The 19,742-nt window shown below is 43.6% G+C and overlaps 1 protein-coding gene across 5 annotated transcripts in view; it reads left to right on the top strand.

Annotated features, from left to right (window-relative positions):
* Window positions 1-19,742, top strand: part of RNGTT (RNA guanylyltransferase and 5'-phosphatase) — a 433,610-nt gene that overhangs the window by 118,416 nt on the left and 295,452 nt on the right. For all 5 annotated transcript variants that reach the window (XM_075923870.2, XM_075923868.2, XM_075923869.2 and 2 more), the window contains one exon: window positions 11,922-12,057. In XM_075923870.2, coding sequence (XP_075779985.1) covers window positions 11,922-12,057 — 136 coding nt within the window. The remainder of the gene's footprint in view (window positions 1-11,921; window positions 12,058-19,742) is intronic.

Below are 19,742 nucleotides of genomic sequence, written 5' to 3'. Positions count from 1 at the left end.
TTTTTTTTTAAAGCAGAAGACCCAGTATCTTACCCAACATTTCTAAAAGAGCTGGTGTAGGAGTTCACTGAAGCATTAATCTTGATTTGCAATAACTCCTGGAAAATTTCAGAAGACTGGAACAAAGCTAATTTTGTGTCAGTATTAAAAAAGGATAAATAAGATGACCCAGGTAATTGAAGATCAGTCAGCATGACATTGATCCTGTGGGGAAAAAATGGACTTGATTAATAAAGAATTAAAGAATAATAGTATAGTTAATGTCAATTAATATGGGTGAATATAAAATAGATCCTGTGAAACTAACTCATCTTTTTTTATGGGACTGTAAGTTTGGTTGATAAACAAGAGATTTCTTGGAGTATATTTAGACTTCATACTGGTCAACATTTTGATGATAACCCCCTAAAATAGTACAAAATTAACATTGCTATAATAAATGGATTACAAATTGTCTAACTGACATGTCTTGAAATATAATTATAAATGAGGAATCATGGAGTGGTTGTATTTCAAGTGGAATCTTTTAGTGATGAGTTCTTGGCCTGTGCTAGTTAACATTTTTGTTAGTGACCTGAAAGAAAACAAAATTATCATTAATAAAGTCTGCAGATGAGGCACATATCAGAGGAGTGGTAAATAATGGAAAGAACAGATAATTGAAAAAGAGCAGTCTGATTCACCTGGTAAGATGTGTACAAGTAAATAATGTGTGTGGGGGGGGGGGGGGAGGGAAAGGGGGAGGGGGAGAGGGTGTGTGTGACTGGTTTACAATCGGCAAAACATGAGTTCCCAGTGTACCACTGTGGCCAGAAGGACTAATGTGAACTTTGAATGAATATACAAGGGACTATTCAGTATCATTAGGGAGGTTATATTACCTCTGCGTTTGACATTGTTGAATCCACTATTGGACTACGGTGTCCAGTTCTAGTCTCCATACTACATGGAGAATTGTGAGAAAGATTGAAAACGTGCCTTATAGGGATAGACTTGAGGAGTGCAACTTGTTTAGCTTAACAGAGAAAAGGTTAAGAGGAGAATTGATCGCAGTCTGTGAGCACCTTCGTGGGGAATAAATATTTGATAAGAGGCTCTTCAGTCTAGCAAAGCAAAGATATGACAAGATCCAAAAGTCTGGAAATTGTATCTAGACAAATTCAGACAGAATACAAGGTGTAAACTTTTAACAGGGAGGGTAATTAACCATTAGAAAAGTTTTCCCTCATCAACAGTTTTAAAATCAAGATTAGATATTTTTCTGAAGTATAAGCACTAATTATATTGGGAAACATTGGTCTGTGTTACTGATGGTCAGAATAAAGTGGTCCCTTCTGGCTTTAGCGTCTACAAAAGTTATATGGGAAATCTTGGAATGATTAGATTTTTATTGGTAAATACTGATAGTGTTTCACCTTACACACACACACACACACACACACACACACACACACACACACACACACACACATTTTTATAAAGTGTTTCACCTTACACACACACACACACACACACACACACACACACACACACACATTTTTATTAAGAAAAATTCTACTTGAGAACATTAGTTGGATTTAAGGTGATCTACTTCATGTATTTTAATGTGATGTTTACATGTTGTGTTTTGAATAGTTAAAGCATTTACTTTTTGAATCATTGAATATTTGTGTGACTGTCCTTAATGTCCATAACTGTGAAAATTTAAGTCCATGAAAATCAGAAAGAAGTGCTTAAAATTAACATAGATATCACCTACAGAAGTTATTTCAAAATTAAATTCTGCCCTCTATGGGAGTCTCTACAGCTAATTACAGAAAACGTCCGATAATCCGACACCTTTAGGACCCAGGGGGTGCTGGATTATCAAATATGCCGGTCTATTGGAAGGGGGGGCTATGAGGGGGGGTGGGGTGGGGTGGGGGGATGCCACCCCAGACCCCTCATAGCCCCCCCTTCCGATAGTCCGGCTCTGCACCAGGCATCCCTGATTCAGCCGCTGCTGGTCAGTTTCAGCAGCGGCTGAATTGGGGACGCCTGCAGCAGAGCAGCTGGAGTGCTGCCGGGTTGGTCCGGTAGCGCCAACCCGTGGTGCTGCAAGACCAACCCGGCAGCACCCCAGCTGCTCTTGGGGACGCCTGGGGCAGAGCAGCCGGGGTGCTGCTGGGTTGGTCCCGCAGTACCGCTCCTCGGCCCTACTGGACCAACCCGGCAGCACCCCAGGTGCTCTACCCCAGCTGTCCCCGATTCAGCCGCTGCTGAAACTGGCCAGCGGCTGACTCAAGGAAGCCTGAGGGAGAGCTGCTCTGCCCCGTGCTTCCTGGAGTCAGCCGCTGGTCAGCTTCAACAGCAGCTGAATCGGGACACCTGGGACAGAGCAGCAGGGGCACTGCTGGGTTGGTCCCCGCAGCGCCGCACCTTGGCAGTGCGGGGACCAACCCAGCAGCACCCCAGTTGCTCTGCCCCAGGTGTACCCGATTCAGCTGCTGTTGAAACTGACCAGCGGCTGACTCCAGGAAGCACGGGGCAGAGCAGCTCTCCCTCAGGCTTTCTGGAGTCAGCCGCTGGCCAGTTTCAGCAGCGGCTGAATCGGGGAAGCTGGGGACAGAGCAGCTCCAATGGTCCGGCTGCTCAGAGCACTTCCAGGTTCCTGATGGTGCCGAACCATCAGGAGTGCCAGACCACCAGATGCCGGACCATTGGAGTTTTACTGTAGCTTTTTTTTAGTGTATGGTAATTCTTAAACAGTATTCCTACATGTTTGGAATAACTTCTTTATTTTTCCTCTACATTTTCACTTTAAGTATCTTTAGTTGAAGGTTTTAGTACAAAGGTTCTCACAATTTTTCTTGGTGTGACCTACATATTAATAGAAATCATAGTAGAAGTAGACCACATCCTCTCCTATTCGTGTTAGGATGAACTACCTGTCCTCCCATATGTGATTGTGTAATATCTTTGTGGCAACTATAGCAGTTGCTTACATGGAAAAATATCATTAGGAAAGTATTTAATATACTTTTAGTTGTCTTAAAATGCCATTTTGTAGCCAGGAACGAGGAGCACCAGCCCTATGTGACCTGCTAGCTACCTGTGGATTATCATCAGTCCATGAACAAAAGTTAGGAAAACTCTATTTAAAACAAAACAAGGCAGCCAATTCTGCATTCAGTTTCCTTGCTATTCATTATAAATACTTAACTGTAGCTGTTTTCTTTTTAGAACATCCATCTGCAGTGGTTACAGTGCCTATCTATAAAGGGCTTAGAATCAATTTTCTGTAAATGTGATCACAATACCCAATCAGAATATCAGTCTTCATATTTCTAGTCCTATATTTGCTAAGAGGTGATTTGGTGTTTGTCAGGCACTAAGGTTACAGGGATAGATTGACTGTTGTCTCCATAGGAAGGTATGCACTAACTTGAAACCTGATGGCTGTATCCTCATGTTCTGATCTTGGGATTTGAGGGAATTGTGAGATGAAGGGGTTCTTATGTCTGAACATTTGGGAGATGGTTTGGTAGGTTTTTATACTCATTTTTGTCTTCCATTATGAATATAATGGCTTCTAAGTGATTGGTCTGCTGGCATTGTCTCCACGAGTCAGCACAATGTGTAAATAATATTTATTACTCAGATTAAATGTTGAGGGTGAGGATTTAAGATTAAGTCTGAACAATTGTGACTCTCACCTTTTAAAAAAAAATTGCATGCCATGGCTAGATGGGAGGCATAAAACTAAAACAACCTCTTCACCCATGTTTTCTGTACAAAACTCTTGAGTGATTGACAAGTTGGTGAATCCTTGAGTATTTACACTGTGAAGAAATTTCATTTTACTTTGTAATCAAAACAGCAAAGATTCATAATGATCTGTCTGCTGTCATGGAAACACAACAGAGTCTGAGGCAAACATGAGGTTGTCTTTGGTTAAATTTAAGCCAATATGGCATATTAAATTTCTGGGACTTCTAGCTTTGTGCTAAATCTGTGCGTTGGATCGTTGTTCTTACTGATTGATGAAGTCTATTGGGTAAGTCTATTATAGGCTTACGTTTCAGTGTTTCTCAATCAAGAATGAGAATCGGAAAGAATGCCATTTGATTTTTAAAGAAGCCAGTATTGTCACCAGTCCTGTTCAACATATAGATAAGACACCAAATGGGCAGAGGAGATACATGGCCTGCAGTGTTGGAGTATTCAGTACTTTGACAACATCCATTTCTACACTCAACTATGTTGGTCTTGGCTTCTGTTGAGAAGAAGGGATATTTTGGCGTGGCACCCTCTGAGAAAGATTCCCTAGTTTGAACCTGCTCCTCTTAACTAGGTCTATTAGAGTTTTGTTTTGTTTTCTTGGAATGCTGCAAAATGATATCTTTATACTCCAGTAAGGAATGAGTGGGCTGAGCACTGGAAGGGTCTGAGATGAGCATGTGGAGTTGCTTTTTTAGGGATATTTGAGTGTAAATGACTAACTCCCTCCATGAGGGGGTGCAGGTGGGAGCCAGTGCATGTGGGGAGCCAGCCTTTAAGCCATCTCCCTACGAACACTGCCACCCACAGAGCTGGCTACCCTTCCTCTGGTGCTGCCTCTGCAGCTCCCTGTGGGCACCGGCTCCACAAAGCTGCCACCTCCCCCGCGTGCAAATATGTAACTGCTGAAAATTTCAGTGGTTACACATTTACAAAAAAACCCGCAGTTTTTAAACATCCTTAATCAACACCATACTGGGTTGATGGGAGAAACTCTCCCATTGACACTCCTTACTCTCCTCATTCTGGTAGAGTACCAGAGTTGATGCGAGAGTGATCAACAGTCCGTTTAGTAGGACTTCACTAGACCTGCCTAATCACTGTCCCTCTCCGACAGTAATTAATCACTACACCTTTGATCTACCCAGTACTGAATATAAGCCTTCAGTATAGACCTGGAAACAGCCCATCCAGATCTTAGTCTTTTGAGCGTAGAATGCTATTTATACCAAACTATAAAAAGTTTCTTCTATTCAAAATATTGAAATAAAACATGTACACAAACTGCATATAAAGCTATGTGATTTCCTTGTAAGACTTTGTTAGAGCAGGATCTTTGGAAGAGAAATGGGTACTTTTGGAATGCTTATTACTTGCTTTGTCCTTCTGACATCAGAGGTCCTTTGGTTGTGGCTTGCAGCTGCTTACTGACTTTTAGGAGAGGCTGCTGGAATATGACTTGTCCCTCAATAACCATTGATCTTAAATTAGGAAAAATATTGGGGTTTTATGTGGGGAGGTCTAAGTCCAGTATAGTTGCAAAAATTCAAAATATGAAAACTCATTTTGAAACTCTTTAAAACTTTTATTTTAAATGTTAATTTGATGTGGGTAGTTGAAATCTTAAACGGTTTTATACTACTAATTTTTTTCCATATGGTCTGCTGTGAAAGAAGCTGGAATATAAATTGAAGAAACAGCTGCTAAAAGAATATTTGTAAATGTTCCTCTAAGTAAAGGATTATGCCACTTTTACTATAGAATACAATATTTAGTGCTCTAAGGTTGTGTGTCAGAACTAATAAAGTTAACAGTAGAAGATTTAAGCACTTACAGTTGAGCTAGAATCTCAAAACTAATTTCTCAGTATGAAAAGCAGTTTTTCCACTACTCCCAAGGTTGTAAATTCTTCAGGACAGGTACTGCCCCTGATTGCTTTTGTTACAGAGCTTCTCATAATGGCACCCCAATACTGACTGGGACTTTGGGTGTTACTGTTGTACATAGGATAGTTATTCTTTGAGGAGTGTCCGTATGGTAGCAGTGCCCTTGGTAGGCTGTGCATGTGGGGCAGCCTGCACGCGGCAGTGTGGCTACTCTACATGCACAGCCAACCACCCGTTCAGTTCCTTCTCTGATGCCAGAGGCTTCAGTCAGAACTGATAGCTACTCTCCTGATATTTAAAAAAAAATCTATTAGAGTTAGTGTTGTTAGTTGTTGTTGCAGTAGTTAGTCTGTTAAATAGTTATAGTTATTAAATAAAAAGTTTTGTTTTTGTTAGGGCCCTTTTCCCTTTGGCTGATTTTTCTTTCTGGGATGCCTGGTTTCCCCAAGTTTCAAACACTGCCTGTCCTGCAGGCTTTCCCATACCTGTGTTGGATGACCACTCGCAATGTGCCTGAGAGAGGCACATTCTATTACCCAGTAAGAGCACTGTAAGCAGCTCATGGCACACACACGAGAAAGTCTAGGGAGCTTCAGCTGAAGTTGCTCCTATTAGAAAACATTGTGTGACCAGCATCCAATCCTGAACACTCGACACTGCCCAGGATGCCATCTTCAATGGCAGTATCGGAAAAAGCGGCTCCCTTGGGCTCCAGAGCCAGGGATTCTACATCAGACCAGCAGTCCAAGAAGTGAGCCTAGTCAGCCTCCAGAGATGACTTCCCCTTAAAAAAGTGGGCACCACCTCACAAAATGCCCTAGGTACTGGCTGCACCTAAGGCACTGGGGAGAGAGGCACAGGGACTGTCAGGCACCATCACATCCTGAGGGGCTAGGGACCTTACTAAGGGCAGGTCTAGGCGCTGAGTAAGTAAAAATCTAAGTCAGCACCACTAGTATCTTCCAATTCTGCATCGGCACCAAAAAACCCAGTTCTAGCTTAGCACCAAGTGTTTCCTTGCTGCCCCCAGCACCAAAGAAACACAAGCATTCTGCACCAATGGCACAGCAAATCCCTCCAGCACTGGCCACAGCACTCTCTCAGGCACCAGTGACTGCAGCACTGCAGCTCTTCATGACTAGTCAGGAACAATGAGTCACCTCAGTACCGACAGCTCATTTATTCGGCACTGACGATACCCCTACCTCAGCTAGGTTCAGCCTCTTTACTCCTGCAAGATCAGCACCGCCTCTGTTGAGTGAAAAGGATGAAGAGCTTATAGTGGGTACTCACATCCCTAGACAGTCCTCCCCAAAGCAACTACAGCCATCCCCTCAGTGGCAACCACCACAATGGCAGCGCCCTTTGGTGCCAGTACCCTCCAGCTGGCTCTACTGGGATCCGTGGGCATTGAATAGGGCACAGCAGCAACGTCCGCCTCAGCCGCTGCCCTCCTGCACCACACAAGCTCTGTCGGTGCAGTCTCTGGATGTGTCAGTTGTGCAGGAAGAAGATGACCCAGATATCACTGATGAAGACATTTCTGCTACTTCTCTACCTGCCACCCACATCTCATCCTCTTTGCCTGACAATACTGTAATGCCTTCTCCCCTACATCAGGGGATGACTTCAAGTCATTTCAAGAGCTCTACAAGAGGGTGGCAGATGTGTTGGAGAGCTCCGTGGTGAACCTGCTGGAGACCCAGCACAAACTAACCAATATACTTCATGCCTCTCCCTTGATGAAACTGACACTGCCAATAAATCCAGCCCTGATGGACCCAGCCAAATCCATCTGGCAGACACCTGCTATCATTCCACCAGTCTGTAAAAGACCAGACAGAAAATATTACGTAACACCACAAGGGGCTGATTTCTGTTATCTCATCCCTCCCCACACTCTCTTGTGATAGAATCAATAAACCAAAGGGGAAAATAAGGTGCTGCCCGGACTACTCTCTCTGACAAGGAATTGAAGCGTTTAGAGCTGATGGGCATGAAAGCTTATTCATCAGCATCATTGCAATTACACATTGCTAATTACACTGTCCTCCTAGCCAAATACACCACATATTTGAGCAGATGGCACGTTTTATTGAAAGTCTTCCAGACAATAAGAGGGAATAATTGAGGGCAAACATAAATGAAGATGCCCTCATCTCCTACATGGTGTTACAAGCAACCATGGTCTCTTCAGACACAGCAGCTCGATCTGTTGTCATGGTCATGGTAATGAGACGTGCATCCTGGCTTCACTAATTTCGCTTCCCAAGGGAGGTGCTGTGGAAGTCCTGCCTTTTGAGGGTTCAAAGTTATTTGCCAACTCTGTGGATGCGTCACTGCACATCCTTAAAGATTCCTCTTCCACTTTAAAGACTCTGGGAATCCATGTATGTGCAACTAAGAGGAAGTAGGGTAATTTTTTTACACAAAGATAAAGCCCCCTCCATTTAACCAATTGCAGAAACAATATGAGGCCTGACGAAGACCGCACCAGACTAGACACAGGAAGAGCGCCAACCAGCCCTCAACCTCCCAGCCTTCAACATCCAGGCAAACGTTTTGAAGGTCTGGTTGAGGGTATGATAACCCACATATCTCTAAGGCACCTGGACAGCCTACCTACATTCGATAATCGTGTCATACTTCTACCTGAATTGGAGATCCATCACCACGGACAGATGGATGTTGGACATTGTCAAGACTTGTTATTGTTTCCCCTTTTTGTTTATTCCTCCAACTCAGTCTTCCTTACCATCCCTCTTCAGGGACCCATCTCATAAGACCATCCTCAACTAGGAACTCAACCATCTGCTCCAACTGAGAGCAACAGAACCCGTGCCCCAACATCACATGGGAAAGGGATTCTACTCCCACTATTTCCTTACAACAAAAAAGTGGGAGGATGGAGACTGATTCTCAATTTAAGAAAGCTCATCCGCTACATACATCCACCACGTTTCAAAATGGTCACACTGTCCACAATAATTGCTTCCCTAGAGAAAGGAGATTGGTTATCAACCCTCAGCCTGTAAGATGTGTACTTCCACATGTCAATTCATCTAGCACACAGAAAATACCTTCATTTTGTGGTGCACAACAAATGCTTTCATTACAAGGTGCTCCCCTTTGGACTCTCCACAACATCATGGGTGTTTTCCAAAGTGCTCGTCGTTGTGGCAGCTTACCTCTGCAGATGGGGAGACAGCATTTTTCTATATCTTGACAACTGCCTGTTAAAAGCACAGACTTATGAAGAGACAGAAAAAGCAGTTAGCCTTACCATGTCAATGTTTAGAACCTAGGTAAATCTTCAGAAATGCAAACACAAAAATTGGAGTTCATTGGCGTTTACCTGGACTGCACAGTAGCGATATACTCACTCCCACAACAAAGGTTCCAGACAGTCATGGAACTGATGGGAACAGCATAAAACAGTCCTCAGGTCACTGCAAAGTCATGCCTTCAATTATTGGGTCACATGGCAGCAACCACCTTTGTTGTGCAACATGGTAGAGTATACATGAGACTGCTGCAGTTATGGCTAAGTATAGTTTGCAAAACATATTTCCACAGCATCTATAAAAGCATCACAGTTCCTGTCAAAGTGAAACAGTCATTAGCCTGGTAGACAAATCCACGAAGTGTGTGCAAAGTGATTCTTTTCCACACAGAACCACCATCCATAACCCCTATGACAGATGCATCTCTTTTGACGTAGGGTGTACATATCAGCCACCAGGTGGTGCAAAATCAGTGATCTACAGAGAAGTCCAGGTTGCACATAAACATGTTGGAACTCAGAGCAGTAAGCAATTCTTGTCACCATTTTTTACATCTAATTTGCATAGGATAGTACAGATTTTTATGGACAATCTGACAACAGTGTACTGCGTAAATCACCAGGGTGGAACCGGATATTACCGCCTCTGCATGGAAGTGGTCCAGTTATGGAAATGGTGTATCCCACACCTCTGGGCCACCTACTTGCCAGGCAAGGACAGTACTATGGCAGATGACCACAGCAGACATTTCAACTTGAATCCTGAATGCGAGATTGATACAAATCTCCTTTTACAAGTATTCAATCATTGGGGATTGCCAATGATGGACTTGTTTGCAACCAGTGCCAACAGGAAGCATCCACAGTACTGTTCTTGTGTGGGCATTGGAACATACTCTATTGGAGATGCGTTCACAGTAATATGGAGCATGCCACACTCACATGCTTTCCCACCAATCCCACTTCTCCATCAGGTAATCTTCAAGATAAAACAAGACAAGGCCACAGTAATATTAATTGTGCCCTGCTGGCCTAGGCAGATGTGGTATGCTTTCCTGGTGCGCATGGCGCTTTCTGATGCTTCCACCTCTTCTAACTCAGAACAGCAGTTACATACAGCATCCTCACATCCAGACTCTCCATCTGCAAGTATGGTATCTGACTGGCTCACCTCAATAGAAGCGACCTGTTCTGGACCTGTACAAGAAATTCTCCTGAATAGTCATAGGTCGATTACTAGAAAATCATACCTGCAAAAATGGCATAGGTGCTCTTTGTGGTGTCATCAGAAATAAACAGCTCCCACATCTGCCTCGCTCCCTCTGGTGTTCGAGTACCTGTTATCCTTCAAAAGCTGGAGGTTCTCCTTTAGCTCCCTGAAGGCTTACCTGGCTGTCATAACCCTTTTTATCTCCCAAAAGACGACATCAGTTCTTGAGAGGAATTCAAAGTACTTATCCACCCACAAAGAAACCAGCTTAGGACCTCAACCTAGTACTTAGGTAGCTAACTTGCAAACCCTTCAAGCCCTTAGCTACCTGTTCAATGCTATGCCAGTCTATTAAAGTGGCCTTCTTGATTGCCAACACTTCCATGAGGAAAGTAGGGAAATTGGGGGTTTTTATGGTGGATCCACTCTTTATGGTATTTCATAAGGACGAAATCATTCTCCGCCCACACCCCAAATTTTTCCCAAAAGTCCTGACTCCCTTCTGTTGTAACAAACCCATTTAATTACTTGTCTTTCTTCCCGAAACCCCACACAGAAAGGCTGTGTTGCATACACTGGACATCCGCAAAGTGATCATGTTTTATTTGGACACAACTGGACAGATACTCAAATCACCAAGATTATTTGTATCAGCTATTGAAAGATCCAAGGGCATGCCAATTTCCAAACAGAGTCTGTCCAGATGGATCGTGGACTGTATAAGACTGGCTCACACTAACTTCGGGCGAGACCCTCCACGATAGCTATGTGCTCATTCCATGAGGGCAATGGTGACTTCTACAGCATACCTGAACAACATACCTCTGATGGAGATTTGTAGAGCTTCCAGCTGGTCCTCCGCTCATATGTTTACCAAGCACTATGCACTTGAAACTTACCTGTCACAGGGCACTTACTTTGGCCAGATACTAGCTGCTGTTCATAATAGCGATCAATTGAAGCTTCCTCCTCTGGCTACTGCTGCATAGTCCTCTAAGATGGAGCACCCATGAGAACTCTCCTCAAAGAAGAAGAGAGTAACTCACCTTGTTCAGTAACTGAGCTTCTTTGAAATGGTTGTCCCTGAAAGTGCTTTATCACCTGCCCTTCCTCCCCTCTGCTTTGGAACCACCTATTTCTGGGGCAGAGAAAGATCCAAAGGGATGGTTGACTGCGTATGCAGAGCAGCTGCACTGGTGAATGCCAGCTGTCTTGTGTGCACTGCCTAATGAGGACCACTGCTGCCTAAATTCTCCAACTAGGGGCACAACGGTGTTCCAGACACGTAAGGTGGAGCACTAACTGGGACAACCATCTCGAAGAACCTCAGTTACTGTACCAGCTGAGTAACCCTCTCTTGTTCATGGAACTGTGCCAGTTTACAGTGCCTCAGGATCAATATTTTTACAGCCTTGTGATAAGGGAACCCTCTTTGTTTGAATGTTTGAGTCAAAGTTCCATTGTTATAGGACTTTGATCTTTGTTGTATTTTAATATCTATTCAATAGTCATAGGTAAAAATTGCTTATTTGATTTTAACTTACATATAAGCTAAATATTAGGCATTGAAATATATCTGTAGTTATTTGAAGTTAAAAAGCTCTTTTCTAAAGTAATGATCATTATACAATGACCTATAAAACTTCCCATTTGAATGCATTTTTATAGTTTCATTCTTTTGAGTACATTTGATTAAACTAGTTAAGGCAGTTACAATAAAAATATTGTTATACATTTACAGGATGTAGTTGGTATAATGCCATCTTTAATGTTTTTGTTGCAGGTATATGATGATGATTGATGGCAAGAATGAAGTTTATATGATTGATAGAGATAACTCAGTGTTTCATGTATCTAACCTGGAGTTTCCATTTCGTAAAGATCTTCGCACACATTTAACAAACACTCTGCTGGATGGGGTAAGGTGCATAATGTTTATATGTACTATAATCATTATAATGATATTGTCCTGTGTAACTAAAACAGATTTGTAGTCTGGGGTTAGTGGATATCAGGATTACAGGAATAATGTTTTCAGTATTTAGAAGAGGGTGATGATCACATTTTCCCAACATCATTTCTTACTGGTCAGTTCATGGAGTAGCAATGATGACTGCTGAGCAGGGGGCTGCTCACTTTCCTTTCAAGCTCAAATCAAGGTATTGAATGGCAGCCTGTGAAAAAGATGAGGGGAAAAAAAAAACATGACGTGACTCTTCACACTTGTCTCCTTTGACATTGGAAACGTTGCATGTGAATTGAACTAGCTTCTACATCATTTTCAGGATTAATATGCCATCCTTTCATAGAATCACAGAATCATAGAACCATAGAGCTGGAAGAGACCTCAGAAGGTCATCAACTCCAGCCCCCTGCTCTAGGCAGGACCAATCCCAACTAAATCAATCCGGCTAGGGCTTTGTCAAGCCGAGACTTAAACACCTCTAGGGATGGAGACTCCACTACTTCCCTATGTAACCCATTCCAGTGCTTTACTACCCTCCTAGTGAAATAGTTTTTCCTAATATCCAACCTAGACCTCTCCCATCACAACTTGAGACCATTGCTCCTTGTTCTGCCATTTGTCACTACTGAGAACAGCCTCTCCCCATCCTCTTTGGAACCTCCCTTCAGGAAGTTGAAGGCTGCTATCAAATCCCCCCCTCACTCTTCGCTTCTGCAGACTAAACAGACCCAAGTCCCTCAGCCTCTCCTCATAAGTCATATGCTCCAGCCCCCTAATCATTTTGGTTGCCCTCCGCTGGACCCTCTCCAATGCGTCCACATCCTTTTTGTAGTGGGGGGGCCCAGAACTGGACACAGTACTCCAGATGTGGCCTCACCAGAGCCGAATAAAGGGGAATAATGACATCTCTGGATCTGCTGGCAATGCTCCTCTTAATGCAACCTAATATTCCATTAGCCGTCTTGGCTACAAGGGCACACTGTTGACTCATATGCAGCTTCTCATCCACTGTAACCCCCAGGTCCTTTTCTGCAGAACTACTACTTAGCTGGTTGGTCCCCAGCCTGTAACAATGCTTGGGATTCTTCCGTCCCAAGTGCAGGACTCTGCACTTGTCCTTGTTGAACCTCATCAGATTTCTTGTGGCCCAATCCTCCAATTTGTTTGTCACTCTGGACCCTATCTCTGCCCTCAAGTGTATCTACCTGTCCCCCTAGCTTAGTGTCATCTGCAGACTTGCTGAGGGTGCAATCCACCCCCTCATCCAGGTCATCAATAAAGATATTGAACAAAACCGGTCCTAGAACTGAACCTTGGGGCACTCTGCTAGAAACCGACCGCCATCCTGACATCGAGCCGTTGATCACTACCTGCTGGGCCCGGCCTTCTAGCCATCTTTCTAGCCATCTTACCGTCCATTTATCCAATCCACATTCCCTTAACTTGCTGGCAAGAATATTGTGGGAGACCGTATCAAAAGCCTGCTAAAGTCAAGGTATATCACATCCACTGACTTTCCCTCGTCCACAGAGCCAGTTACCTCATCATAGAAGCTAATCAGATTGGTCAGGCACGACTTTCCCTTTGTGAATCCATGCTGACTATTCCTAATCACTTTTCTCTCTTCCAAGTGCCTCAAAATGGATTCCTTAAGGATCCCTTCCATGATTTTTCCAGGAACCGAGGTAAGACTGACTGGCCTATAGTTCCCTGGATCGTCCTTCTTCCCTTTTTTGAAGATGGGCACTACATTTGCCTTTTTCCAATCATCCGGGATTTCTTCCGATCTCCACGACTTTTCAAAGATAATGGCCAAAGGCTCCTCAATGACATTTGCCAACTCCCTTAGTACTCTTGGATGCATTAAGTCCGGACCCATGGATTTGTGTACATTTAGCTTTTCTAAATAGTTCCTAACCTGGTCTTTACCCACCAGGGCTGTCCATCTTCATCCCATCTTGTGTCACTTAGCGCCTTAGCCCAGGAGCCCACGTTGTCCGTGAATACAGAGGCAAAGAAAGCATTGAGTGCTTCATCTTTCCACACATCATCTGTCACTAGGTTACCTCCTTCATCCAGTAGGGACCGCACACCCTCTCTGATCACCTTCTTGTTAACATGCCTGTAGAAACCTTTCTTGTTATCCTTCACATCCTTAGCCAGTCGCAATTCCATTTGCGCTTTTGCCTTCCTGATAACCCCCTGGCATTCTCGAGCTATACATTTAAACCCCTCCCTGGTCATTTGTCCAAGTTTCCACTTTTTGTAAGCTTCCTTTTTGTGCTTAAGTTCACCAAGGATTTCCCCTATAAGCCAATCCAGTCTCCTATCGTGTAATGAACATGTTTTGAAAGGGGGCTTTTCTTATTTGTCCGTACCTTCATTTTGGTGATTTTAATTATTGCGGCTTATTTCCATCCTGTATATTAAAACTTATCTATTTATCTCTGACTAAAATATTGTTAAGCTACGAGGCCCATTAAGTTCATATAAATTTTCAGCACTTGTTGAAGTTTTTAAATGGATAGATTATCTGAAATTTGAATTTATAAAATACCTGTATAGTTGTTTAGTAATTCAACCCAGCCTTGCTAGGGCTGTTGAGAGAGATGAGGAGAGAACAACTCCTTTCTTCACATCTTTTTGGGGAGAAAATGGCTGCATTGACAGGTCTTGGTAGGATTGGAATCTGTCCAAGAGGAGGGGAATAATATTGACACCACTGGTATGGTAATTAGGTAAGAGAAACCTCCTTGATGGGTCTGCTCTTACAGTTTTAAGCTGACTAAAGGCAGCGGGTCCTGTTTGTTGCCTTGAGAAGGGGACTCTCCTGTTGGTGCCATTCCCATTTCCTCTGCCTCCTGGAGCTCGTGCTCCCTCCTTGTGGTCTTTACCACCCCTTCAATTTGCCACATTTAGGAATCATTCTCTTCCCTCTCCTGAATGAGCTATTACGTTGAAAGAAAGTCACACACCAAGCTGTCATCTTGAGGGAGGGGGTTGTTTCAAGAAGCTTTATGCTCTTTGAGCAGCAATGGGAAGAAGAGAAGTAGGTAACTAACTACAGAGAAAAAGCTGCTTCACGCCTTGCAGCAGGAGAAGGCAGGGAGCACCAGGAAAACAGCAGTATACAGCTGAGGAGCTCTAGGACCACAAGCTGTTGCAGGAGGGTTGTATACCTTGTAAAGGTGGGAACTGCTGCAGCCAAGCAATCTAAATCAATGGAGGTAAGAGGGACCACTGATGGGCAATACTATGGTTCTTTCAGTATTTCCACTCTTTTCCCTAGAACCTTAAAAGTGATAAAGCTCTCACAGCGTTCACAAACTACAGCAAGTCTTCGTCTCCAATCACTGATCCATAACTCACATAGTGATTATGGTTGCCATTTTTCTGAAGTCTGTGCAGCTCTTCTATAGCCACTCAGGAAGGTTATGTAATATCAGCATAATTCAGTTTTTTGGTGTCATGCTGAGTAACTTTTGAAGGGCATTATTTTCACAAGGGGTTGGATTGATGGGGCAATGATGGATCTAGCAAGGGTTGATTTATTGCACCTAGTATAGATGTGATAAATTGATTGCTGATTGCTCTCCCGTTGAGTCCAGTACTCCACCAGAGTGAGGGGAGTCAATGGGAGAGTTTTTCTTTTAATCCACTGTGATATGAGCCTTGTGGTAAGTAAATCTAAGCTGTTAATTTAGTTCAGGCATGTCCAAAGTCCGGCCCGCGGGCCAATTGCGGCCCGTGTTCCGGTTTAATATGGCCCCACAGGTAATTTGGCAATATCTATCTTTTATGGCCCCCAACGAATCCATATGTATTGAGATGAATACATTGTAAAATCTCAGTTAATGTCAATTGGTCTAAATCAGTTATAAATATATTTGGACACAACATGTATTCTTGGTGTTATGTTCCTGTTCATATTTTTTTAACTTAAAAGTGGACAGACAACCTTTATTACCAATAATATGTAATATACTTTACAATGTTCCTGACATATATTTCAGCTTCCTGGATTTTTTTTTCATCTGGCCTTCTGATATGAAAGGCAGAGTGATTTAACACCTGTTTAGATTTGTCATCCATGTGACGAAATGAAAAGTATGCCGTTTGCAATAAACTTTGCATAAAATAGTTAATTTGCATTTAATTTTAATGGTTCAAAGAATGTCAGGCAAAATGGTCGGCCCTCACGCATGTTCACTTCATCAAATCTGGCCCTCTGAAAAAAGTTTGGACACCCCTGATTTAGTTAGACTTCTAAAGTAACTCTATGTATAGTTGAGATCGACTGCCGGAAGACACACAGCTGAGTGGGGGAACAGAAGTGACTATATTATATTCTACATTCCTTACTTTCACCCATTGAATGGGCTAGCCCTCTTTTCTCTCTGGTCTTATTCAGAGATAGTAAGTCCAAACTCAGAATGTGCCACAGTTACCTCTCCTTGGGGATCTTGCAGTTGGGTTTGCATCAGTGGTGAGTCTCCTGTTGCCAACCTGAATGTCAGATTTTGCCATGAAAATTTCCTTGGCATGCCACCAGAAGAAATGTCTGATTTACACTGACAGTAGGCAGCCTGAGTTAGAGGCTCAGTGCAGCTGTGGAGACTTCAGTAAAATGGCAACCACAGTGACCATGGTGGGCAGTGGGTAAATGGCAGTGGCAAAGATTGGCTGCACTTGTGGGCCCTGGAAGAGCTTAATGGTACAGTGACTTACCAGCCAGGATGGCATGTTTTCACACAACCATGTCAATGAGAGTGCCACTAAAATGCAGATACAGAGGGGTAAATTTGTGGATGGCTTCTCTCCTATAGATAGAACTATTCATATTACTGCTGTCAAGTGATTAAAAAAATTAATTGTGATTAATCACACAATTAATTGCACTGTCAAATAATATAATACTATTGAAATATTTTTGGATGTTCTCTACATTTTTAAATACGTTGTTTTAAATTACAACACAGAATACAAAGTGTACAGTTCTCATTTTATATTTATTTTTATTACAAATACTTGCAGGTAAAAAAAAAACAAAATAAATAGTATTTTTCAATTCCCCATTACAGGTGCTGTAGTGCAGGTTTTTTTATTATGAAAGCTGAACTTACAGAAGTAGAATTATGTAACCATCCCTTCCCGCAATCAAAAATAACATAAAATTTTAGAGCCTACAATTCACTCAGTCTTACTTCTTGTTCAGCTAATTGCTCAAATGAGTTTGTTTACATTTTCAGAAGATCAGTGTCGACCCATTTTGTTTACAATGTCATCTGAAAATAAGAACAGCTGATTTCATGGCACTGTTGTGGCTGGCATTGCAAGATATTTATGTGCCAGATGCACTAAAGATTCATATGTCCCTTCATGCTTTAGCCATCATCCCAGAGGAAATGCATCCGTACTGATGATGGGTACAGCTTGATAATGTTCAAAGCAGTGCATACTCATGCATGTGCATTTTCATCATCTGATGCAGATGCGACCAGCACATGTTAATTTTTGTTTATGGTAGTTAAGGTTCTGTAGTTTCTGCATCAGACTTTTGCTCCTTTAAGACATCTGAAAGAATGCTTAACTCCTCCCTCTTAGATTTTTGGAAGGCACTTAAGATTCTTGACCCTTGTTTTGAGTATTGTAGCTGTCTGTAGAAATTTCACATTGGTAACTAAGTTCTCTGTAAGCTGGGAGGTCACCTAGTTGACAGCGTACAGGTGCCTAAGGCACCCCCCACAAGGCAGGGGGGAGGGATAGAGACTAAGGGAGGGATAGCCTGAACCAGGCATCCTTCCCTGGCCTCTAATGCAGTGGTCTCCAACCTTTTTAAGCATGAGATCACCTTTTGAATTTAAGTGCAATCCAAGATCTACCTCATACCCAAATACCCTCGCCCTGCCTCCTTTGTGTCCCTTTCTCTGAGGCCCCTTCCCTGCTCACTCCATCCTCCCTCACTTTCACTAGGCAGAGGCAGTGGGTTGGGGTGCAGGCTCTGGTCTTGGATTAATGGATTTGGAGTGAGAGAGGAGCTTTGAGCTGAGTTTGGGGCAAGTAGTTGGGGTACTGGAGAGGGTTCTAGGTGCAGGCTCTGGGAGGGTGTTTGGCTTCAGGGGTGCTCGGGGCTAGGGCAGAGGCCTGGGGTGCACGAGGGGGTTCATGACTAGGGTAGGGTTTCAGGATGTGGGCTCCGACTGAGCACTGCTTACCTTAGTTGGCTCCTGGGTGGTGGTGCAGTGGGGCTAAGTCAGGCTCACGCCTGCCCTGGCCATGCACCAATCCCAAAAGCAGCCAGCAAATGCCATCCCAAGTCCTGTTGTGCCCCCTCTGCTCTGTGGAGTTAGAATACAGAGTGGGAGAGGGGGCATCTTGACATCAGTGCACCTCCTTTGCCTCCCCTGCCCTTCACAGCAAACAGGAGGCTCAGGGGGGAGGGGAAAAGCAGCTCTAAGGCAAAGGGCAGGAGTTGTGCAGCTGTAGTGGGAGGGGCAGCTGAAGTGCAGGCACTTGATAGCCTCTTGGCCAAACCAGTCAGGATCACCTGTCAGAGGCTCCAAGATCTACCAGTAGATCCTGATCTACTGGTTGGTTACCACTGCTCTAATGCAACAACAGCCCACATGTCCTGGCTCTAGAGTACCCCCTTGCCACAGCCATAGTGGCCTGGTCCCAGAGACCCCCTGCTGTGGCATGGGCAGCCCTGAGGCCCCCCTGCTGTGGCCTGGGTGGACCGGGGTAGAAGCCCTCCTGCCTGGCTTTGTCCCGGAGACCTCACCCACTCCTGCATCCCACCCTCTGTTCCAGCCACACTACAAAACCCACGCCCCCCAGCTAGAGCCCTTGCACCTCAATCATCTGTCCCTGTTCTGAACCCCTGGTCCCTGTCCCACCCCAGAGCCCACATTCACAGACAGAGCACTTGTTTCCCAACCCTCTGTTTCAGCCCTTATCCCCTCAACTTTAGCACCACCCCAAAGCACCCACCCCCAGCCAGAGCGCTCACATTGGTGCATCCCAACCTTCTGCCCCAGGCCTGAGCCGCTTCCCACATTCAGAAATCTTTGGCCCCACCTCCACACATGAATTTTGTTATGTACATCATTTTGAAGGTGATGTCATTCTTATCAGGGGTATGAATAATTAGAGAGAACACTGATTGGTACCTTCTTTGCATTTTGTCAAATTTTAAAAATGTGTGTGTGTTGGGTCATCATCTGAGATTGCTATAACATGAAATATATGGCAGAATGTGCGTAAAACCAAACATGACATACTATTTTCCTCCAAAGAGTGGTCTCATAAATATAACATTTAACAAGTGTCCTTAGTACTGAAGTATGTCCTCTGGAATGGTGGCTGAAACATGAAGGGCCATTGTGAATGTTTCGCATATCTGGCATGTAAATACCTTGCAACATGGGCTACAGAAATGCCATTTGAACGCCTATTCTCACTTTCAGGTGACATTGTAAATGAGAACTGGGCAGCATTATCTCCTGCAAATTGTAACCAGACTTTCTTTGTGTCGCTGGTTGGATAAACAAGATATAGGACTGAGCTGAGCTGACTTTTAGGGGCTCTAAAATTGTACATTGTTTTGTTTTTGCATTCAATTACGTAACAACAAAAATA

Source organism: Pelodiscus sinensis, chromosome 3 (genome assembly GCF_052426305.1).
Source record: "Pelodiscus sinensis isolate ZL-2025 chromosome 3, ASM5242630v1, whole genome shotgun sequence".
Lineage (NCBI taxonomy): Eukaryota > Metazoa > Chordata > Testudines > Trionychidae > Pelodiscus > Pelodiscus sinensis.
Note: the sequence above shows the minus strand (reverse complement) of the source record. Positions and strands in the feature narration are given on the sequence as shown.